This window comes from Martes martes (genome assembly GCF_963455335.1).
Source record: "Martes martes genome assembly, chromosome: 8".
NCBI classification, from domain to species: Eukaryota; Metazoa; Chordata; class Mammalia; order Carnivora; family Mustelidae; genus Martes; species Martes martes.
The window spans coordinates 102866603-102891546 of NC_137895.1; the positions used below are offsets into that span (position 1 = coordinate 102866603).

The 24944-nt window shown below is 38.8% G+C and overlaps 2 protein-coding genes across 5 annotated transcripts in view; one reads left to right on the plus strand and one right to left on the minus strand.

Annotated features, from left to right (window-relative positions):
• Positions 1 to 10914, plus strand: part of AKAP3 (A-kinase anchoring protein 3) — a 32543-nt gene extending 21629 nt beyond the window's left edge. For all 4 annotated transcript variants that reach the window (XM_080809984.1, XM_080809982.1, XM_080809983.1 and 1 more), the window contains one exon: positions 10560 to 10914. In XM_080809984.1, coding sequence (XP_080666110.1) covers positions 10560 to 10715 — 156 coding nt within the window. In that variant the 3' untranslated portion in view covers positions 10716 to 10914. The remainder of the gene's footprint in view (positions 1 to 10559) is intronic.
• Positions 10915 to 12806: 1892 nt separating this feature from the next.
• Positions 12807 to 24944, minus strand: part of DYRK4 (dual specificity tyrosine phosphorylation regulated kinase 4) — a gene marked incomplete at both ends in the record, with an annotated part of 42117 nt that continues 29979 nt past the window's right edge. Inside the window, 4 exons of the mRNA XM_080809987.1 lie at positions 12807 to 13051; positions 13766 to 13941; positions 16789 to 16918; positions 20712 to 20772. Coding sequence (XP_080666113.1) covers positions 12807 to 13051; positions 13766 to 13941; positions 16789 to 16918; positions 20712 to 20772 — 612 coding nt within the window. The remainder of the gene's footprint in view (positions 13052 to 13765; positions 13942 to 16788; positions 16919 to 20711; positions 20773 to 24944) is intronic.

Here is a 24944-nt window from a genome sequence, read left to right on the forward strand (position 1 = left end):
GCGACCCTCAGTTTGTTTCCTGAGATTAACAGTCTCTTATTGTTTGTCTCCCTCCTGATCCCATCGTGTTTCATTTTTCCCTCCCTCCCCCCCAACCCCCCTCCCTGCCTCTCAAATTCCTCATATCCAGAGAGATCATATGGTAATTTTCTTTCTCTGACTGACTTATTTCACTTAGTATAATACCCTTTAGTTCCATCCACGTCGTTGCAAATGGCAAGGTTTCAGTTTCTTATGGCTGCATAGTATTCCATTGTATATATATACCACATCTTCTTTATCTATTCATCTCTTAATGGACATCTGGGCTCTTTCCATATTTTGGCTATTGTGGACATTGCTTCTATAAACATTGGGGTGTTTGTGCCCCTTCAAATCACAGTTTGTATCCTTTGGATAAATACCTAGTAGTTCAATTGCTGGGTCCTAGGGTAATTCTATTTTTAACTTTTTTGAGGAAACTCCATACTGTTTTCCACAGTGGCTGCACCAGTTTGCATTCCCACCAACAGTGTAAGAGGGTTCCCCTTTCTCCACAACTTTGCCAACATCTGTTGTTTCCTGAGTTGTTAATTTTAGCCATTCTGACTGGTGTGAGGTGGTATCTCATTGTGGTTTTGATTTGTAGCTTGATTTGTTCTTAACAGATCCCAGTTGTTGAATGTGTGCCAAGATCTGTCAGTCTTCCAAAGGGAGGGATCTCAGACAGTACCTAGTTTCAAGGTAATTGTAAGCCAGATCCTCAGGCAACAACTTTTTTTTCATAATTTTTTATTTTTTAAATTTCTTTTCAGTGTACCAGAATTCATTGTTTATGCACCACACCCAGTGCTCTGTGCAATAACATGCCCTCCAAAATACCCACCACCAGGCTCACCCAACCTCCCACCCCCTACCCTTTCAAAACCCTCAGATTGTTTTTCAGAGTCCATAGTCTCTCATGGTTCATCTCCCCCCTCTAATTTCCCCCAACTCCCTTCTCCTCTCCATCTCCCCATGTCCTCCATGTTATTTCTTATGCTTCACAAATAAGTGAAACCATATGATAATTGACTCTCTCTGCTTGACTTATTTCACTCAGCATAATCTCTTCCAGTCCCATCCATGTTGATACAAAAGTTGGGTATTCATCCTTCTGATGGAGGCATAATACTCCATTGTATATATGGACCACATCTTCCTTATCCATTCATCCGTTGGAGGGCATCTTGGTTCTTTCCACAGTTTGGTGACCGTGGCCGTTGCTGCTATGAACATTGGGGTACAGATGGCCCTTCTTTTCACTACATCTGTATCTTTGGGGTAAATGCCCAGTAGTGCAATTCCAGGGTTATAGGGAAGCTCTATTTTTAATTTCTTAAGGAATCTCCACACTGTTTTCCAAGGTGGCTGCACCAACTTGCATTCCCACCAACAGTGTAAGAGGGTTTCCCTTTCTCCACATCCTCTCCAACACATGTTGTTTACTGTCTTGTTAATTTTGGCCATTCTAACTGGTGAAAGGTGGTATCTCAATGTGGTTTTAATTTGAATCTCCCTAATGGCTAGTAATGATGAACATTTTTTCATGTGTCTGATAGCCATTTGTATGTCTTCATTGGAGAAGTGTCTGTTCATGTCTTCTGCCCATTTTTTGACATGATTATCTGTTTTGTGTGTGTTGAGTTTGAGAAGTTCTTTATAGATCCTGGATATCAGCCTTTTGTCTGTACTGTAATTTGCAAAAATTGTGTTGAGTTTGAGTTTGAGAAGTTCTTTATAGATCCTGGATATCAGCCTTTTGTCTGTACTGTAATTTGCAAAAATTTGCAAAAATCTTCTCCCATTCCGTGGGTTGCCTCTTTGTTTTGTTGACTGTTTCCTTTGCTATGCAGAAGCTTTTGATCTTGATGAAGTCCCAAAAATCATTTTTCCTTTTGTTTCCTTTCAGGCAACAACTTTTAAGATATGTAAATACATACAATCTTGTGGGTCCACAGTTGCAATCCCTGATGACTTCCAGACTAGGAGATCTGGAGGTGTTGCTGGGCAACACTTGCAGAAATCATGTATTTAGACATGCGCATATGCTCCTTTTAAGGAAGTATCAACAAACTGTGGCAAGGCCAAGGGACTGTGCAAATATGATGTCTCCCTGCCCATGTTCCTTGGGGTGCCTCTGTAACCTCTGGGTGTGTGGCAGACCTGAAGCCTGACCCTCAGGCTGAAGTTCCAGGACAAGAATATAGGCCTTTTCCACATGAAGGCTGGAGATGTGTTTTAGTCTGCTGTCTGTGCAGTGCCATGGGACGGTGGTAGCTTGCCAAAGACTCTCTGATTATTTCAGACCCATAGGACTCAGAAATGCAGTCCCCTTTGGCCCCCAGAGCCAGGTTCTCGAAGAGCATCCCCTGTGTGGTTTGTGCCTGCCCACTAGCTGTGGCTCGGTGAGCTGTGGCTGCAGTGTGCAGAAACAGGGTTCTTCCACTGGAGCAATAGGCTAGGAGGTGGTATGAGAATGGCATCCACCAGTCCCGGCACCAACAAAGCAGAAGGAAAGCAGGAAAACAGCCTCTGCCAGTGCCTTCATCCCCAGAGAAAGTACCAGAAGGTTTCTGCCTCCCTGGCAGATGAAGAAATAAGTCTCCTCTTCATATAGTCCAGGAGCCTTTCAAACTGTTGCTTTTTTGCTGGGTTCCAGGCCAAGTGGGTTTGTGTGCAAACCCTTTAAAAGCAGATTTTTCATTCCCTAGAGCCTTTTGGTTCTCCTGGAAGTAAACCCTATTGGTTTTTAAGACCAGACACTCTGGGGCTTATTTTTCTGGTGCAGTCCTAAAGGTTGAGGTGCCTGGTATGGGGCACGGACCCTCTCATTCCTGAGGGACAAGGTCCATTTTTGAGAATCCTCCTAATTGTAGGTCACTACCCTAGGGTTGGGTTTATTGCTAGACCATATCTCTGTTTCTCCTACCCATCTTGATGTGGCTCTTTTATTCTCCCTCTTTTATTCGCTCTCTGGAAGCACTGTTTAGTTAGTTTTGGGGTCCTTTTCAGAGGGAATTATTCCAGATGTAGCTGTAGATTTGTTGTGTTTGTGGGAGGAGATGAGTTCAGGATCCTTTTATGCTGTCATTTTGAGTCCTCCTCCGAAAGGAAATTTTGAGGCTGGAAAACATGAGTATTTATGTAAGTAGCTGCTTCATGGTAATGTAGAGGAATTAAGAAAAAAGTATCTCTACAACACACACACACACACACACTTTTAGGACTTTATAATTTCATCTCAATTGAGAGAAGTGGAATAGCACCAACTAAGTAGTAAGCATGGCACAGGAAATATAAAAATTATTATCATTATGAAAAAGTAATTCATCCTCATAGAAACCAGGGGATGTAGAGGAAGAGATTTTTCCCTGTTTAATAAGTGGTATTAGTAATCCTTATAACTGGGTTACTTGGTTTATCTGATGCCTGGGGAGACACAGGATTGTAAAATATCCAGATAAGACTTTACTAAACAAGAAACTGTATGATTTAGAGACTTGCTAACAAAGTGGATCTGTGGACCAACATCATTGGCATCGCCTGGAAGCTTATTACCAGTACAGAATCCCAAGCTCTACTCCTGCCCTACTGAACTAGAAACTCAATTTTAGCAAAATCCCCAGGTCATATGTGTGCGCATTTAAGTTTGGGCTAGAGGACAGAACATGGGGTTCCAATCTGAGATACATCCCTGAGTTCTTGGTAAGTTCTGGCTCGTTATAATTTTCCCAGTCTGTAAAACAACTAGTTTGGTATCTAACAATTAACAGAGGGGGCTATTTTCACAAAAGCTGATGAAAAAAAAATCTAAAAAGGAGTATAGGTTCCATGTGTATATGCATGAATATATTTTTGTACTATATCCATCTTTTAAGTCAAACCCAGCATATATAACATACGTAACACATTGTTTTATATTATTTTGAATTAGAATGTCTATAATATACTTATCCAAAATGAAGACAATATACTTGATTTACACACACACACACACACACATTTCTGCCCACTGTAAAGATAAAGATGGGGGCACCTGGGTGGCTCAGTGGGTTAAAGCCTCTGCCTTCAGCTCCGGTCATGATCCCAGGGTCCTGGGATCGAGCCCCGCATCGGGCTCTCTGCTCAGCAGGGAGCCTGCTTCCTCCTCTCTCTCTCTCTGCCTGCCTCTCTGCCTACTTGTAATCTCTGTCTGTCAAATAAATAAATAAATAAATCTTAAAAAAAAAAAAAGATAAAGATGAACATCTAAAAGAATAGAAAAGATAGGCAACAGCTCATCCAAATTTCAACCAATGAGTAGATTTGCATTGAATATCAGTGTGTTTTTAATAAAAGTTGGGTGACGTATACATCAAAGAAACTACCTAAGAATTATTTGAGATTTTTTTTTGGAAAGAGATTTAATTAATATATGGAAATACTCTCGTGCTGAGATAGTAATGCTGGAATGCCCATGAACCCAGTTCCTTTAAACAAATTGGTGTCCGTGTTTGAATAGATAATATGTGCATAGTCCTAAATCCAAAGGCACAAAAGGCACAGGGAAACAGAAGGCTTTTTTTCTATCCTTATCTCCCATCTCGTTTCCCTCCCTGGAGAAAACCTTTCTGATCAATTTCTTCTTTATCCCTCTAGAAATACATATGCATGCACAAGCAAATACTTGCAGGTATATATATATTTTTTCTTTAAGGCACAAATGTTACTACTATATATATATATTCTGTTCTGCAACATATTTAGCTGCCACATTCTTTTTTTTTTTTTTTAAGATTTTAGTTTTTATTTGAGAAAGAGAGAGAGCACAATCAGTAGAGAGGGAGCAGGGTCAGAGGGAGAAGCAGACTCCCCTATGAGCAAGGAACCCAATGTGGGACTCTATTCCAGGACCTGGGGATCATGACCTGAGCGGAAGGCAAATGCTTAACTGACTGAGCCACCAGGGACCCCTGCCACATTTTTTAGTGGCTACATATTACTCTATGAAGATACTGTATTTAACCACTGTATGGACATTTCAGTGGCTAATATTTTGTCCAAAAGCAGTGCTGAATGCACAGATTCAAACATCTCTGGATGTGCTAAACACCTAGGAAAGGAATTTCAAGATGTCTATGAAAAATGTATTAGTATATTAGATATATATTTCTAGATTGTTTTCCATAGAGCTTGCACCAATTTTCACACCTTTAAAACAATATGAAAGCGGTGCCTGGGTGGTTCAGTTAGTTAAGCGTCTGCCTTCAACTCGGGTCATGATCCCAGAGTCCTGAGATCAAGCCCCACGTCTGGCTCCTTGCTCATCAGGGAGCCTGCTTCTCCCTCTCCCTCTGCCTGCTCCCGGTGCTTGTACTCTGTCTGTCAAATAAATCAATAAAATCTTTAAAAAAATTATGAGTCCCCATTTCCCATGTTTTATCCAAAAGTGTTTTTCATCTTTGCTGAATGTTGCCTCACTTTGCACTTGTCTTACTAGGAATGAGGATAAAGATCTTTTTATACGTTTAAGAACCACTTGAATGTCCTTTTTCATGGATGAATTGTTCATAACCTCTGCCCATTTTTCTACTAGATTGCTAGTCATTTTCTTATTGATCTGTAAGAGTTTTATATATGTAAAAATTAGTCTTTATGATATTAAGTGCAATTTTTGTCACTTGTATTTTTGTTTTGTTTTATTTTGTTTTTGCCATATAGAATTCTAAAAATGTTTATGTAGTCAAATCTAAGTAGTTTTTCAAAAATTTTCCTGGATTTTATGTCATATTTGAAGAAAACATTCTACACTACAACATATTAACAAAACTTACTCATGTTTTCTTCTAGTACTTTTGTGATTTTTAAAAAATATTTAAGACTTGGGGCACCTGGGTGGCTCAGTGGGTTAAGCCTCTGCCTTCGGCTCAGGTCATGATTTCAGGGTCCAGGGATTGAGCCTTGGATCGGGCTCTCTGCTCTGCGGGGAGCCTGCTTCCCCCCTCTCTCTGCCTGCCTCTCTGCCTACTTGTGATCTGTCTGTCAAATAAATAAATAATATCTTTAAAAAAATAAAAAAAATATTTAAGACTTTGATCCATTTTCATTTTTATACAAGATGTGAGGTAAGGATGCAACTCTTGTTTTTTTCCAGATAGCTACCTGTCTTTGGTTCTTTTCTTCAACTTTCTGTTCTGTTCCATTGAATTATCTACTCTTACTATTTTAATAGCATCCTGTTTTAATTACTGTTATTTCATAATGTGTTTTAATATCTGATAAGACTAAGGACTCCTCATTTCTCTATGTCAAAACTTTCTAGGGTACATTTCTGTTTCTAACCCCCAGCCACAAGTAACCATTTACCTGTTTTCTATCATTATAGATTTACTTCTCTGTCATTTTATATAATGGAGCCATAAAATAAATAAAATAAAATGTGGCTCTTTTACATCTAGCTCTTCACACTTAGCATAACGTTTTTGAGGTTAACCCACGTTGTAGTATGTATCAGTTCACTCCTTTTTATTGCTGGATAACATTTGATGAAATGGATATACTGTGTTTTGTTTATCCATTCACTAGCTAATGGGCATTCGGATTGTTTTTAGTCCTTTGCTCTTATGAATAATGCTCCTATGAGTATTCACATACAAGTCTTTGTGCGGACATATGTTCTCATTTCTCTTGGCTAACAAGGAGTGGGGTTGCTACATCTGAAGGTCAGTATAATTCTTAAGAAACTGCCAAACTTTTCCAACATGGCTGTACCATTTTACATTCCCACTAGCAATTTATATGGACTTAAGTTTCTCTACATTCTCATAAACATTATTTTGTTATTGTTATAGCTGTTATAATGGTATCTCACTGTAGATTTAATTTGCCAGACCTACATTAAAATGACTTAAAAATGTTGAACATCATTTTGTGTGCTCATTAGCCATTCATAGATACTCTTTGGTGAGTTGTCTGTGCACATCTTTTGCCCATATTTTGACTAGGTTGCTTTCTTCTTCTTATCAAGTTGTAAGAGCTCCTCATATATCCTGAAAAAATATTCCTTATATTAAGGAATTAAGGAAAAGAGAATTCCTTATATATTCTGGATGCAAGGCCTTTATCAGGTATATATGATTTGCACACATTTTCTCTTAGTCTGTGGTTTGTCTTTTTATTCAATGGAGTTTTTTGAAGAGCAGAAGTTTTTAATGATAAAAATATACTTTATCATTTTTTGCCTTTATTGCTTGTATTTTTGATGTTATATCTAATAAATTTTTGCCTAACCCAGTGGTTTTCAACTGGAGGCAGTTTTGCCTTCAGGAAACATGTGGCAATGTCTGGAGACATATTTTGTTGTATCAGCACTGAGGGGAGTTGCTACTTGGGTCTAGTGGTAGAGGCCAGGAAGGCCACTAAGCATCCTAGAATGCTCAGGACTGCCAGCAACAAAGAATGACTTGGCCCATAAGGTACATAGTACAAGATTGAGAAACCCTGACCTAACCCAATGCCATGAAGATTTTCTCCTTTGTTTTCTTCTAAATGTTTGATAATTTCAGCTTTTATATTTAGGTCTGTGATCCATTTTGAGTTCATTTTTGTGTATAACTAGGTAGGCATCTAAGTTCATTTTTTGCATATGGATATGCAGTTGTCTCAGCATCATTTGTTGGAAAGACAATTGGATATCTGGTCCTTTGAATTCTCCTTCCCGTTATAAAACATCAATTGACCGTAAATGTTGAGGTTCCAGCTTTCTTTTGATTAGTGTTCCAATGATATATATATTTTTTTATTATCTTACTTTTAACTTACCTGTATCATTTGAAGAGAGTTTTTTTGTAGGTAACATATAGTTGGGTCATGTTTTTTAATCCATTCTGACAGCTGGTGTGTTTATACCATTTACATTTTAGCCTAATTATTGATATGTTTGGATTTGGGTCCACTGCTCTCTCTAATTTGCTTCCTTTCCCCCTATTTGTTTCCTTCTTTTGGATTATTTAAAATTTTTTTTAGTATTCCATTTTAGTTTATCATGTTTTTGACTCTATGTTGTTTCTCTAGGGATTACAATATACACTCTGAACTTTCCAGAGTCTACGTAGAATCAATAGTTAACACTTAAATGGTGGTGTTAAAATCTTACTAATACATAGGCCTCTTCACCTTCCCCCTTACACTGTAGTTATTTTATATAACCTTACATATATTGAAAAAATCCTTAGACAATATTATTTTTGCTCTTAACTATAGAGCATACAGCCTTACCTCATTTTGTTTCACTTCACTTTATTGTGCTTTGCACATATTGTGTTCTTTACAGATTTGAAGTTTTGTGGCAACCCTGTGTCAGGCGCACCTGTTGGCACCATTTTTCCAACAGCATTTGTTCATTTCATGTCTCTGTGTCGATTTGGGTAATTCTCACAATATTTCAAACTTTTTCATTATTATATTTGTTATGGTTATCTGTAATCAGTGATTAAAACTCACTGGACACTCAGATGATGGTTGGCATATTTTAGCAATAAAGTATTTTTAATTTTGTACATCGTTTTTTAGACATATGCTGTTGCACACTTAATAGTGTAAACATAACTTTTGTATGAACTGGGAAACCAAAAAATTTGACTCACCTTATTGTGATATCACTTAATTGTGTGGTCTCGAACTGAACCCACAGTATCTTCAAGGTATGCCTATATTTTAAAGAACTAAAAAAAATAGCTTATTTATAATGAGATTTTTACTGTTTCTGTTGTTTTTCATTCATTCCTGATGTTCCCAGCTTCTTTCTAAAATCATTTTCCTTCTGTCTAAATGATTAGAACACATTTTAAGTTTTCTTTAATCTGAACATTCTTTTGGACCTTATTCCTGAAGTAGAATTTTTTATGTAGAATTCTGATTTGGCATTTCTTTTTAGTGCTTCAGAGTGTTGTGTCATTTCCTTCTGATTTCTGTGGTTTCTGATCAGAATCTGCTGTCATTTGAATTGTTCTCTTATAAATAATGCAGCGTTTTCTCTGGCTGCTTTCATATTTTTTTCTTTAATTTTTAGCAATTTGATTATGACAGGTGCTAAAGTGGATTTCTTTGGGTTTATCTTATTTTAGGCTCACTGAGCTCTTTGAATTTGTCATTTATATCTTCTGGCAAACTAGAAAAACATTCATCCATTATTTCTTTAAGAGTTTTTTTGTACCACCCTTTTCTCCTCTCCTGGGATTCTAATGACATAAATGTAAGACCTTTGGTATTCTTTCACAGGCCCCTGAGCTCTTATTTTTTCAAAGAGGTTTAACCGAAGAAAGTTTAATCACTCATGTTGTTCAGTGTGGTGGTGGTGGTGGTGGTTTTTCTCTACAAATCGGTCTTTAAGTTCACTGACCACTGACTTTCCTCTCTCATCTTCATTCTATTTAGTCCATTTGGATTTTGTGTTTTTTACTTCTAAAATTTTCATTTGGTTCTTCTTTTCTCTTTCTTTCTTAAGACTTGGTCCTTCCATTTGTTTTAAGAACATCCATATGTACTTTCAGTCTTTCTCATGGAAACATCCCCTTTTGGAAAAGCTCCTAATATTTGGCCTGTTTGTTTTCCTTTTCAGTCTCCGGGAGTCAGGTGCAGAATACACAAAATAAAAATCTGGTTACTGGGACGCCTGGGTGGCTCAGTTGGTTATGCAGCTGCCTGCGGCTCAGGTCATGATCCCAGCGTCCTGGGATCGAGTCCTACATCGGGCTCCTTGCTTGGCAGGGAGCCTGCTTCTCCTTCTGCCTCTGCCTGCCACTCTGTCTGCCTGTGTTCACTCTCGCTCCTCTCTCTCTGACAAATAAATAAATAAAATCTTAAAAAAAAAAACAAACAAACCTGGTTACCTAGAAGAACGCCAGTGTACTGTGTTCATATGGCTAGAATGTTTGCTTTGGCTCATTTTTCCCATTCCGAGCTTGGTGCGAGAGCTAAACATAGGGTTCCCAGACCTGGGCATGCATGTTGCCTCTGCTAATTTCTAGCACTGTATTACTGACAAGTCTCTCCACCTCTCTGGGCTGCACCTTCCAGGGCCTGAATGGATCTCTGAGCTGCTTTCCTGCTCTAGCATTCTAGGCTGTCTGTTCTGTGGGGCTTGGAAAGCACCACATGCATTTGTCCTCTGGCTATTTCCCCCCTGCCCTTGTCTGGCTTTGGGACGATGATGGAGACTGTTTTGTGACATTACAGTGAACTTAAGAACTTAAGAACTTTAGAATTCTTAGAAAACAGGACCACCATTGGCCAAGCACCCACTGGAAGCAAGATTTAGTCTTAGTGGGAAATTGTATGTTCCCTATGATGGGCAGATGGATGCTAACATCTCTTCTTTAAGGATGATAGTACTCTCTTCTGTCCGACAGGCTGCATACTTTCAGTTATGGAGGTCGTCTTAGCATCACTGCAGTTTTCCAAGGTCTGCCCAGCCTCTTTGTTCTAGCCTTGGCAGGCCCTTTCCGGTCTGCTCCAGGACGCTCTGCCCCTCTACTACTGCTTTTCTTTTCTTTCCACAGCTACTTCAGCTCTCGGCTGCTGCTGTGGACAAAGGACGCAGCGTAGGTGAGGTCCTGCAGTCAGTGCTGCGCTATGAGAAGGAGCGACAGCTGGATGAGGCGGTGGGGAATGTTACTCGGCTGCAGCTGCTGGACTGGCTGATGGTGAACCTGTAATCGATGCCCACCTACTGCTTTCCCCCCTCCCCTCCCTTAGTACCTCCACAGCTCCCCTCTCCATATCCTTACAGAGCCCTAACATTATCTTCATACCACTCATCAAAGACATGTCATCTTATGCTAGCCACTGGATTTTGCAGGTTTTCCTGTCCATGCAAGCAAGGACACAAGATTAAAAAAATTACAATTAAAGGGCTCCCGGTGTTTGGTTTCCTTGGGATCCAATGGGACAATGAGGTAAAGAAACTTCAGGAATTAAAAAATTATCAGATGGATAGCAGAAGAAAAATAATGCTGTCCTGAGAGGCCCTGGCTAAGGTCATTCATCCTATTTCTAGGTATCCGATCTAGTCCGCAACTTGAAGATCCCCTGCCTTAAAGTGTTCCTAAGAATAAGCAGTTACAATTTATTTTATAACCATGTAAATCAAAGCATATTCTCTATTCAGCCTAAATCATTCTAATTATGATATTGAGGACATGGCTGCTTCTCCTGTCTCTGTAGAGTTGCAGAACACTTGTCTCCCTCCACTTTATCCATGGTTGAAGATAGCTAGTGTCAAAAAAGATCCAGAAGATCTGAGTTCTATTGCCAGTTCTGTACTTTTCTGGCTCTGGGATCTGGGACAGGTCCTAGGAAGTCACCTGTTATGACACTTCTCCCATTTAATACCCATATCACCCCACTTCATAGGGCATTTTCTATTCTTATCCTGGACCTTTCTATGGAATTTTATGTTTTTGATCTTTCTAGAAACTTTCTCCTTTGGTTTCTCATTTTTGGGTTGTTTTGTTTTGTTTTACATCTCTTGGGGACTCTAGTTAACTCCGTCACCCCCGGCATATTTATCTTTCCTACTTTCTTTTGACCCATTGCTATTCTCATTCTGTTTCACCTCTCCTGGGTGATCTTATCCAAACCCACTGCTTCAATTATCTGGTGTCCTCCTTCATGAAATATTACACAGTAATTAAAATAAAAACTAGAAAGCCAGGTATATTTTCCATGTTGTTTATGAGGTTATGATCTTAAGAAGTTTCTTATAAAATTATATCTGTTCTACAATTAGAATCATATAGAGATTATATATTCATATAGAGAAGAACTAGAAAACCAAACAAAGGAGATTTTGAGGATGGTGGTTGAGTGAATATATCCTGTTGTTTATTCAGCTACCCCTCCTCTAGGAAATACTCTGTTCCCTACTCCGTGGTGCCACCATCTTCACAGTGTGGACTTGCGGCCCAACCCGTCCAATCACAGGATCCCAATATCTCAGACATAGTGCCTGGTTCAAGTCCAGTCATTTCTGAGACTTTCCTGCCAGCACTGAATCTTTTGACCGGACAATGGTGGTCACTTTAACTTCTGGGCAGAACTTGTCTTTAGAATGAAAACCACAGAAAAAAGCAAGGCTGAGGGAGAATCTGAGCCCTATGACCTCGTCTGAATTTTTAGACTCTACAATGTCTGAAATTACACTTACCCATCCTGATTCCCCAATTACATAAACAAATAAATGTCCTCTGTTGCTTAACCTAGTTACAAGCTAAATTCAGTGATTTTATCCAAACCCACTGCTTTAATTATCTGGTGTCTTCCTTCATGAAATATTACATAGTAATTAAAATGAAAACTATAAAGCCAGGTATATTTTCCATGTCGTTTATGAGGTTATGATCTCAAGAAGTTTCTTATAAAATTGTATCTGTTCTATAATTAGAATCATATAGAGATTATGAAAAACTAGTTTTTCATTTTCAAACAAGAATCCTAACAGGTTAGCTGTCTTGGGGAAAAGAAAAAAAATTTAGAGTGCTGTTAGTGATGCTATGATGTTGAGTGCTTACCCCTCCGCCCCCATATACATACATCATTTTATCTGGTTCAGGGCATAAGGAGGGAGTGTAGGTGCAAGGACATTCTCATCCCTCATAATAGGAATCATGCTAACTGGCCATGTGAATAAAGTTTTTTTTAAACAAACCTTTATGCATTAAAAAACAATCTGAAATATTGTACAATATAAGTGCTGTCTCTAATACAAATCATTGGTGGAAAGGAACAGGACACACTTTCAGCAAAGGTCATACAATAGGTGGTAAAATATTCATGTTCTTGGGTGATGAGTTTTTACTTTGTTTTCCTGGGGAGGTCTTGGACTCCTCTGGTCCAACAAATGCCTCTGGCTTTCCGGAAGCTTCTGTTAGTTGAGGCAGTGGGACAACTTCAGCTGCCTGCTGCAGAGAGCCCTGCTGATCACCCGAATTCTGAACCTGCTTAGTGAGGCCACCTTTTATTTTGTTTGTAGTGTCTTCTTTGATGATCAGCTCTGCCAAAGGTGAGAGAAGACAGAAAGAACACGTGTTCAGATGTGAATTATATTCTCCCCATTAGACTGTAAATCACTTTGGGAAAATCCTGCTTGTAATGATATGAAAACACACATTCTATGTGCTTTACAAATGAATAATGCTTAGACTAATGCCAGTGCTTATTCTAAGCACTTTACATTTATTAATTTCTCTGATCCTTTCCACAACCATAGAGAATAGACATTACTCCCTTTCTCATAAATGAAAAAACTGAGACACAGAGTGGTTAACTAAATTGCCTAAGGGCCCACACATGGTAAATGGTAGAGCCAGAATTTAATCCCAAGCAACCTGACGCCAGTGACCGTAAACAAAACCATGAGGCCATATTGCATATAAAAGATTCCTGCATAATGCTATACCCTGTCTGATAAAAATTCAAAAGGTAATTATAGGTCGGGCAGAGGAGGACACAGTGAAAGAAAGGAAAGGAGAAAGGGAATTGAAGACAGGAGAAAAGTGGAAATTCGTAATGATAAGGGGGCAAGAAAGAAGCAAACCCATGAGTCTCCTGGAACAGGTTAAATCCCAAAAGTGAGAAATGGCTGGCTAGTAGTGATGTAGTCAGAATAATTATCCAAGGTTGAGTTCAGAGAAATTGACAGGAATCCTTTAGAGATACCCAAGCCCTGGACTTGCAGGAGGAGGACTGGCTATTTGAAGGGCTGTACCTTTTACGTCCAAGTGATGATGCCCTTGAACCTTGGCCTTCCGAGTCTCAGAGGGGAGGCAGAGACTGGCTTTCCTCAGGGTCTGGGGCCTGGACCATGGTTTGAGATTCCGTGGTTCATGAATCCAAGCATGCTTGAGGGCCTGGTCAGGGGTCATGCGAAGAGAAGGTTCCCATCTATATAACAAAGCCCAGCATGGATTATTGTTTTGCTTCCCTTTCTAATGTTGAAAACATTTAAAAAGACCCCAAAGGAGAACCTAAATAAAATATAATAAAAATAGTCCATTTAAACCATATTATAACTCAAAGATCTCATCGTAGAACAGAGATTACAACATATGAAAGTAGATGGAAGCAATTATGAAGACAATCTTTGTGTGAAATTTGCATGACAAACCAGGGAATATATTAGAGCCCAAGTCTTCTAGAGTTCCTAGAATTTCTCTCCCAAGAAATATTATAGAAAATCTTAACCATATCTTAACCAATCTTAACCATCTCAATAAACTGAGATCAAAACAAAAAGATGCTTAATTTCAAGTTCCAAACTACAAAATCTGGGCCTTCAAATATATCATACACAACATTACAGAGTGCTAGAATATTAATATATAAGGAGATTTGGCTATAATCCAGCCAAACAAAAGGCATCTGACAGAACCTTCAACATTGAATCCTCCTGCCATTCTGGAGTATTTTTAGTGACAAGGTGCTTAGTCACAGAATTAGCTATTCCAATCTTGATAAAACTAGTTCTTCAAAGTTCATTTTTATTGATCCAAAATTCATACTTCCCAGGAACTTTTACACTAGTAACTTTGACCCAGGTTCTAATTTTACCCATTAACATTACAATAGTCCTCCCTTACCCGTGGCGGAATTCATTCCACCCCTGTGGATGCCTGAAACCACAGATAGGCTAAAACTCCACATATACTATGTTCTTTCCTATACATCCATACCTATGATAAAACTTTTTTAAATTTATAATTAAATTATAATTTAACTTATAAATTTATAATTTAATTTATATATACAAATTTATATATAACATATATATAAATTTATATAATATAATTTAATTTATAAATTAGGCACAGCAAGATATTCACAATGATAACTAATAATGGAATAGAACAATTACAGCAATATACGATAGTAAAAATTATGTGAATGTGGTCTCTCCCTCTCAAAATATCTTCTAGTGCTGTACTCACCCTTCTTATGACGGGAGATGATAAAATGCCCATGTGATGAGATGAAGTGAGGTGCATGACAGAGGCAGGGTGATGTAGTGCTAGGCTAGTGGTGGCTTTCTGACAAGACATCAGAAAGAGGATCATCTGCGTCTGGACTGTAGCTGACTACGGGTAACTGAAGCCACAGAAAGCAAAACCGGGGTAGGGGCGGGGGGTGCCTATTGTATACAGAATGAGACAACTAATCTTTTATGTTACAATCCTCCAACTATCCAAACACATGTACATCACCACTGAGTGTACTCCTATAATAGGGTTGTCACCTTCCTAGATAAGAAATTTCAGCTGTTGTCTTACTGGTGTCCATCATGCTGGGAATAGCTTCTAACTGCAGGTAGATGGCATTAATATTCTAGATTTTTAAGGTCATAAGCAACTCAAACTCCCATTTCTTTTTCAAATGAACTGCTGAGCTATAACTCCCCTCTCCTGAATTTCTCAAGTTGGCCTACAAAAACTTGACATAGGACTTTACATATACCCCTATTAAATTTAACTCAAAATGTTTAGCCTGTCATTCCAAAAATTTGCTAATTAGGAAAAAAGAAAAGGATAAGGTAATAGGCCCCATTAGCTGGAACACCTCTTGCAAGTTGTAAGCAACCAGCCCTTCACACTAAAAAAGAAAATTTCTTTCTTGGTTCTGAGCTGTGTTCTGGATGGTTGGGGTTTCTGGATAATTCATCTCCATCTCAGTAGTGAGTTTCTGTCACTTGTTAATCCACATTCATTCTGTAGCCTCAGCAAAAGGCTGGGGCAGGGGGATGGAGGTAATGGATAGGATCCTTCTCTAGCTCCATTCTTCAGATGAGTAGCATGACTCTCTGGATGGGAAAACTTCCAGCAGTACTTGATGGCCTATCCGCTGAGCCAGTAGCTTAATTCCCGAGTGCACAAATACAAGAAGAGTATTTTGCTAAAACAACTCCATTCCACTGGAGGAATGAGAGAATATAAACATATGGTTTCAAAAATGCTTGACAATTACAGGATTGATACAGCTAAAAAGGCACCTTAGGGATACTTCATTATAAAGAGAAAGAAACTGAGGCCCAGAGAGAGACAATGACTGACCAAATATCACGTGGCTAATCTATTTGCCATTTAGTGGAGACACACTTGCAAAACCTCTTTTAAAAGAATGACAAGAGCTAGTGTTTTTGAAACACTAGGCATTATTCTAAATGCTTTATGTACTATTCCTTTTTTTCACTATGACTTCATTGAAACACAGAACCTAATTTCTAAGAGTCAAAATTAGCATACGTACATACATACAGCTAAAAAGCTGTACATAATAAATGCTTTATAAATCATCCCTTCCCTAATCCTTTAATTTAGGCTGTAAATCCTAGGGGATGGAGGGGCAGAAACCATACACTGGGTGTGTATGCAAACACAACATGCAAGAGGTTTACCTCAGTTCCTGAAGCAGAAGCTATTTAGAACCGGCCTACAACTTTGCTGTCCAGGCAGTCTGAGAACAAGAAGGCAAACTCTACCTACACACTAATCCAGGGTAAGTCATTCAGCCTCAGCTTCCACATCTCAAAACGGAGCAAATCCTCCACCCTGCTAATCACCCAGGAACAGAAGAGAACAGTCTGATGAGGGAAAGCATTCTACAGACTCTCAAGCTCTATGGTCAGTGTTTTTTTATTTTTATAACTATGTTCCAGCCCCAGACTTTTCACCAGCAAACATGTGGGAAAATACAGTGTTTAAGAGGAAACCCAGAGGCAAGACACCCTTGCAAACTCACACCAAACACCTTCTGAGAAAGTCCAGGAAGCTGGTGTCGTACGTTTTCAGCACCACCGTGAGATCCTTGGAATCCGGGTATCTTTTTTTCCCCCTGTTGTTGGTCATATTTTTAGGAAAACCTTTGGAATCTTTAGAGATACAACATTCTGTGTTTAGTTCCATGTGTTAATATACATTAGCCATATCATAGCTGTTCACTCAACCATGCTGCTTCTTGGAGTGGTCTTTGCAGCTCTAGATCTGTCCTACGCTAGCCCCCTCCTCCACACACAAACACATGACTTCCATCTCAGTCAGACGGAAAGAGTCATATGTAGATTATGCAATAAATGCAATTAACCTTTACAAACAATTTTCCCCCCATTCAATATGTTCTGAGCCTCCTTCCCACCTCCCCAAATCAAATGGCTTAACCTTAACCAGGGTAAAATAATAATTATAATGAATAATAATAATAAAATAAATCGGAAGTGACAAAACCACTCAGCTCTGAACAAAAAAAAGGTGTTGTCTATTCTTGCATTATCTATGCCCTTGCTCCTTTCCCACTAACCCAATAAAATAATATGGAAGTGTAACAAGAAAGTCATTGTAGGAGAATCATCTGCTTTCAGAACTCATTTATAAGCTACACAAGCAAATTGATCTCATTACTTTTTTATAGCCACATCAAAATTCTGTCCATAAATTGGAATGATTAAACTTGGTTTGTTGCTTAAGACACAGCTTGAAAATGACTTTCTTCAGTTATTTTGACTGATTAAAACTCTCACCAAATGTATTTATCATGCCTGGAAAGAAGTCCTGGAGACGGCTTCAGGGGTTTCCCTAGAATATTCTGTGCAATGCTTTGAAGGTGAGGTCATTCCTCTGGACATCATGTTCAGAAAAGTTATGCATGTTTAGAAAAAGTGACCACTTATGCTCACACCTTATAAATCTGCATATGGATGGATGTGAATATACACACACAGTTTGTTTACACATTATACTGACTCTCACAAAAACTCAGTGGGGTCACATGACAGATATTCTAGAAGGTGCATAATGAAGACCTTCTATTACTTCTGTAATCAGTGCAACAAGTGGGGCCTCAAAAAGAACATCTGCCCACACTGAATTCCTAGAAGAGACCACGAATTTATATACGTGTGTATAGACAAACATGGGTATGTGTATTTACAGACATAAAAATGACCTGGGGATATTGCATAGGGCATAGGTACTGTGAACTCCTACAAACCCTTTTTCCTTTTTTACTATGGCACCAGTGCTCCCATTGGATCCTATGTTGCTCTTTTACAAAAGACTGAATATTCAGGCTCACAGGCATAAACAACAGCTCCTAAAGTAATCACTATGTTTTACTTACAATCAAATTGTTTTTCTTGTACAAGTTTTCCTTACCTCTCTGACACTCCCCCCTATTAATAAATCTTTATCTCTCCATCCCCTTCTTGCGACCTGGAGTACCTAAATATCTTACTGCCTTTGAAGCAACATCACTTTGCTGCTAACAGGGGGTGTAAACTACAAGTAGCTGGGGGTTGAGGAGCTGTTGGCAGCCCAAATCTGGGGAAGGGAGAGTCAAGAGTTGAGGTGAACTAAGTGCTTCTCAAACTTATCATAAGAATCACAAAGATCATTTGTCAAAAACATACAGACTCTTGCAACCCACCTCAAATCTGCTATATCATAGGTTACACAGGAAGATCATAAAAATTAGCAATTTTGTCATGTCTCCAACTGATTCTTATAATCAGATAAAGTTTGGGCAATGCTGAAGAAGATGCAGATCCCGATAAAGCCCTTTCTTATGCAGGAATTGAAGTCATGTGGATATTGCTACCAAAACCACATCATTATTCTAAAGCCTCACTGATGATAAAAACCATACTCTATGAACCAGACCCTCTTACCAAGATGCCCTATATCCCTTTACTTTTAGTAAAGTACTTTTAGTGTCCTTCACAGTGTATAACCTGAAATTTAGTGTTATGGGCTTAAGATGTAGCTCTTCCGGGGCGCCTGGGTGGCTCAGTGGGTTAAGTCTCTGCCTTCGGCTCAGGTCAGATCTCAGGGTCCTGGGATCGAGCCCCGCATCAGGCTCTCTGCTCAGCAGAAAGTCTGCTCCCCTCTCTCTCTGCCTGCCTCTCTGCCTACTTATTATGATCTCTCTCTCTCTGTCAAATAAATAAAATCTTTAAAAAAAAATGTAGCTCTTCCCACAATGCCTTTGGCAAGAAGGAACAACAATATCCTCCTTCTTTCCCTAAATCCTTTGAAATCCAGAAGGTTAAATTAGAAGTGGTGAATGCTAAAAGCATATCTGGGGTTAAAAGACCAGTTCCATTGTTCTATGTATGTTACAAACAAGTCAACTAGATCTTCCTGCCTGCCATCAGACTACTCTAGAAGAAGGGTTAGTGCATGGGCACTGTTCAAAGGCAGCCAGGATGCTGACTGTGCCCAAACGGAAGGTTTTCAAAGCTCCAACCATGACTACAAGATGATGTCTCAATGATTTAACCATTGGAATGGCAAGGGACTAACCAATCAGAAATGATGATAGCTTTGGTACTGAAACAGGGTCATGGAGGCCTCTCTGCTTGCCAGGCCTTAAACTTTTAGTTTCTGGATAATGGTGAGTCCAACGGGTCCTGGGAAAGGGGCCAGGGAACCTGTATCTGTGGCAGGGGCTTTTTACCAAATGGTGCAGAAGTAGATTACGTTTTAATCCCCACATGACTGAACAAATGTATACTGACTGACCATCAACATGACTAAAACCTTTTTGTCCAGGAATCCCCCATCAGGGTATTTTTAACTCTTTTATTGAGTGGCAAGCTGTGGAAAGAAAGTAAGGGATTTGCCCCATTTTGAAGGCACTCTTGAGTGGAAATAAGAGGTGAGAGGGCTAGGAATGATGGCGATTCTATAACCAATAGGAGCCTATGAACTATCCTGATGAGACTGGCTGGTCAGAAATGTCATTCCAGATGGTGCAAAGCCCCTATCTGTGGAGTCCCTTTCCCTCACGTCTGGCTTCACTCCACTTGGCTGAACTTCTAGTCACTAGGATTTTTCTACATAATAATCCCTTAGGTTTTTGTGGGTCTTTAAAAGGATTTTAGATAGGGGACTGACTTTATCTATTTGATACATAATGCCTTGGAAGCCCTGCCTCAGTTCGACCTTGTTGATCTACCTGTCCATCTCATATAGCACCAGTCAAATAGAAAGGCAGAGGATCAGAAAATCCAGAGCCTGGGAACTATGATGAGGGGTGGGCAGCATGCGGCCATGGAGGAGGCTTAATTCCAGCAATTAGGTAACTGTCCTATACATAACTGGCAAGTTGCAACATGTGCACAGCCAAACTGTTCTAACAGCATTTATTTACTCATTTTATAGCAAAGTTGTGATGATTCTGGCATAGAAAAGATTTGGAGGATTAGGAGATTTCCAGCAGGAAAGAATGATGTTTCAATAATCATAAAATGTAGCAAAGAAATTTCCCACTATTCTTAGAAAGAAGCTTCTGTTCTTTGATTTCCCTGCACAGTACATAGTGTGAAGGGGCAAGCTGCTTGAAGAAGTAAGGAGAATTTACAGGAAAGGGCATCATTATAGGCTTTGAAGTTTCAATTTCTGCTGATAGATCGTCTGAGCAGGAACCTGGTCATTTTTATGCCAAGACCTCCTTCCCAATGTGACTCCCCCATCCCATTTCCATCATGCTTTCTGGTACCACTTCTCAGCAGCTTTTTACTTTTCTAGCAGAAGTTCCTAATCACATCTTGCCTTTGGGATGGGCCCAGGGCAAGAGCACTGAATGATGTTTAGGTATGGGGGGTATCTCCAAGGTCTATGAGACTTCATCATCACAATTGGAGAAAGAGCATTAGACCTGGGACTTACCAAAGAATGTCTGTCTCCTGGAAGCCGTCTGAATGAAGTGGGTTGGTGGCAGGCCCAGCACCTTCAACAAGTACAATGCAGTGGGTTCACTCTTGTGGAGTCACACATTAGAGCTGGATGGGACTTTGGCCAAATTTTGCTTCTACAGATAAGGATCCGGGGATATTAAGTGATAACCTCAAGCCAATGAGAAAAAGGCCCAGAGCATAGGTCTTCTGACTCCTAATTTAGGGCTCTTAGAGTATCCAGAGCATCAATATCAGCCATGTTATTCTAAATAAGCATTAAGACCAACTGGAGGTAGCCAACTTTTAATGGCAGCCAGATATCATTGTCAGAATAAATAAACCACTGTATGTGCTGACCACCCTTGAATTAAGGAATGACATATCCCAACTCTGGGAAGTGGAAATCACCAGATTAACATCAGAGAAAAGAAAAGAAGAACGTGCACCACCTACGTATTCACCTTTACCCACTGCAGCCTATAGGGATACAGAGACAGAGCACAGGTGTCATCCTCAGCCCTGGGTTACCTATCCTTGCAGCTGGGTTCCCAGCCACATCCATGCACAACCCTATCCTCCTCCTCCTCCTCAGTCTCAGTGACACTGAGATCAGGAGGAAGCTGAATCAGTTCTGGGCCAGGGGGATCTCAACCCAGATCCCATACTCCCCCATTCTTCTTGGTATTAGAAACAGGATTGGTTCAGGAATGCTTCAATAAATCATTCTTCATCAACCTTAGAAGCCAAGTACTCTGATCATCTCATTTTAGAGCAGTCCAGAAGAGGGAACTGACTTGCCCAAGAGAAAGGGCTCAGACTAGGCTCCATTTTCCTGATTCCCAGGCCAGTATTCATTCCATCATAGATATCATTTATAACTACTATCACCTAAATTATTTTAATACTTATTAGTTTCAATCATGAAATGAAACTATGTTTAATAATTCTCAAGTGTATGTGTGTGTCTCTCTGACCAGCTATTACTTTGAGTCGATCTAGAAAATAGAAATTTGGGATGGATAGACAGATAAACAGATATTAGATAGATAATTAGACTAACGTTAGCACACACACACACACACACACACACACGCACACCCCTATGGAGAGAGAGAGAAAGAAATTAGATCTTTGTTCATAGTCAAAATATCTTTGTTCACTGGTATAATCCTAAAATGTGAAATTTTTAATTTTAAGGGTTATTTTCTCCTATTTTGTCTAACTTAGCTTTTAAGAATGATGCTTTTAAGAATAATACATAATAAATCATCATACAATGAGTCTTTTTTAAATGTTATATTAGTCACCACACAGCACATCATTAGCTTTTGTTGTAGTGTTCCATGATTCATTGTTTGCTTATAACACACAGTGCTCCATGCAATCCATGCCCTCCTTAATACCCATCACGAGGCTCATACATCCCCCCCCCCCAACATCCCTCCCTTCTAAAACCCTCAGTTTGTTTCCCAGAGTCCATAGTCTCTCATGGTTCATCTCCCACTCTGATTTCCCTCCCTTCATTTTCCCCTTCCTTCTCCTAGTGTCCTCCATGCTAGTCCTTATGTTCCACAAGGCAGTGAAACCATATGATAACTGACTTTCTCAGTTTGACTTAGTGAGTCTTGGTAAAGACTTCTTATTGGAAGATATTCTTTCCAGAAAGTTAGGATAGTGAATGACTACTGACTGAACAATACATAGATTTGGGTAGGTGTCATCTCTGGTTTTTAGATATTTCTGAGTACATTTGAAAGACTGGTATAATAGTTTCATTTTAAAATGTCACTATTCATGGGATGCCTGGGTGGCTCAGTGGGTTAAAACCTCTGCTTTTGGCTCAGGTCATGATCTCAGGGACGTGGGATTGAGCCCCACATTGAGCTCTCTGCTCAGCAGGGAGCCTGCTTCCTCCTCCTCTCTCTCTGTCTGCCTCTCTGCCTACTTGTGATCTGTCTGTCAAATAAATAAATAAATATATCTTTAAAAAAAATAAAATGTCACTATTCTAGCAGAAAGAGAAATTAAGAAAACAATTGTGCCAAAATAATAAAGTGTCTAAGAATAAACTTAACCAAAGAGATAAAAGATGAAAAAATGCTCAACATCACTAGCCATCAGGGAAATACAAATCAAAACTACAATGAGATACCACCTTACATCAGTTAGAATGGCAAAAATAAACAAAACAGGAAACAACAAATGTTGGCGAGGATGTAGAGGAAGGGGAACCTTTTTACACTGTTGGTGGAATGCAAGCTAGTTCTGTTTCCACTCTGGAAAACAGTATGGAGGTTCTTCAAGATTAAAGTTAAAAATAGAGATACCCTACGACTCAGCAATTGCACTTTTAGGTATTTACCCCAAAGTTACAAATGTAGTGAAAAGAAGGGGCACATGCACCCCAATATTCATAGCAGCAATGTCCACAACAACCAAACTGCAGAAGAAGCCCAAAAGACCTTCAACAGGTGAATGGATAAAGAAGATGTGGTATATATATATATATATGTACAATGGAATATTACTCAACCATCAGAAAGGATGAATATCTACCATTTGCATCAACATGGATGGAACTGGAGAGGATTATGCTGAGGGAAATAAGTCAAGCAGAGAAAGACAATTATTATGGTTTCACTCATATGTGAAACATAAGCAATAGCATGGAGGACCATAGGGGAAGGGAGGGAAATCTGAAGGAGGAGAAATTGGAGATGGAGACAAACCATGAGAGACTATGGACACTGGGAAACAAACTGAGGGTTTCAGAGAGGAGGGTCTTGGAGGGATAGGGTAAAAGGGTGATGGGTTTAAGGAGGGCACGTGTTGTGATGAGCACTGGGTGTTATATGCAACTAATGAATCATTGAACACTACATCAAAAACTAATGATGTACTATACAGTGCTAACTGAACATTAAAAAAAAAGAGCTGTACTCTGAAAACTCTAGAACACTGATGAAAGACATTGAAAACAACACAAACAAATGGAAAAATACTCCATGTTCAAGGATTAGGAGAATAAATACTGGTAAATATTTTATATATATGTGTGTGTGTGTGTGTATACACATATATATATATATATATATATATATTTGTGTGTGTGTATTCCATGCTATCCAAAGCAATATATAGATTTAATGCAATCATTATCAAAATACAAATAGCATTTTTCACAAAATTAAAACAAATAATCCCCAAATTTGTATGGAACTGCAAAAGACCCCAAATAGGAAAAGCAATCTTGAAAAAGAAGAACAAAACTGGACATCTCACAATCCCAGATTTTAAGATACACTATAAAGGTGTAGTAATCAAAACACTACAGTGCTAGTGCAAAAATAGTCACATGGATCAAAGGAACCAAATAGAAAGCCCAGAAATAAATACATGACTATATGGTCAATTAATCTTTGATAAAAGAGGCAAGAATATGCAATGGAAAAAAGACAGGATTATATCAGTGAACAAAGATATTTGGACTATGAACAAAGATCTAATTTCTCTCTCTCTCTCTATATATATATATATACACACACACACACACACACACATATTTATTTACATATTCTATATATATAAGTATATATTGTATATATATTTGTTAGTCTGCTTAATTATCTATCTAATTTCTGCCTATCTATTATCTATCTATCTATACATCCATACATCCCAAATTTCTATTTTCTAGATCGACTCAAAGGGTGTTAAGAAAACTGACAGCAACATGCAAAAGAATGAAAATGGACCACTTTCTTACACCAGTCACAAAAATACTTAAAATGGATTAAACATAATGTGAGATCTGAACCCATAAAAATCCTAGAAAAAAGCATAAGCAGTAATTTCTCTGACATCAGCCATAGCAACATTTTTCTAGATATGTCTCCTAAGGCAGGGGAAATAAAAGCAAAAATAAACTGCTGAGACTACATCAGAATAAAATACTTTTTGCACAGAAAAGGAAACAATTAATAAAACTGAAAGGCAACCTACCAAATAAGAAAAGATATTTGTAAAGGACATATCTAATAAAGTGTTAGTATCCAAAATGTATGAAGAATTTACACAACTCAACATCTAAAATATAAATAATCCAATTAAGAATGGACAGAAGACATAAATAGATATTTTTCCAAAGAAGACATACAGATGGTCAACAGATACATGAAAAGATACTCAATATCACTTATCATCAGGCAAATGCAAATAAAATCCA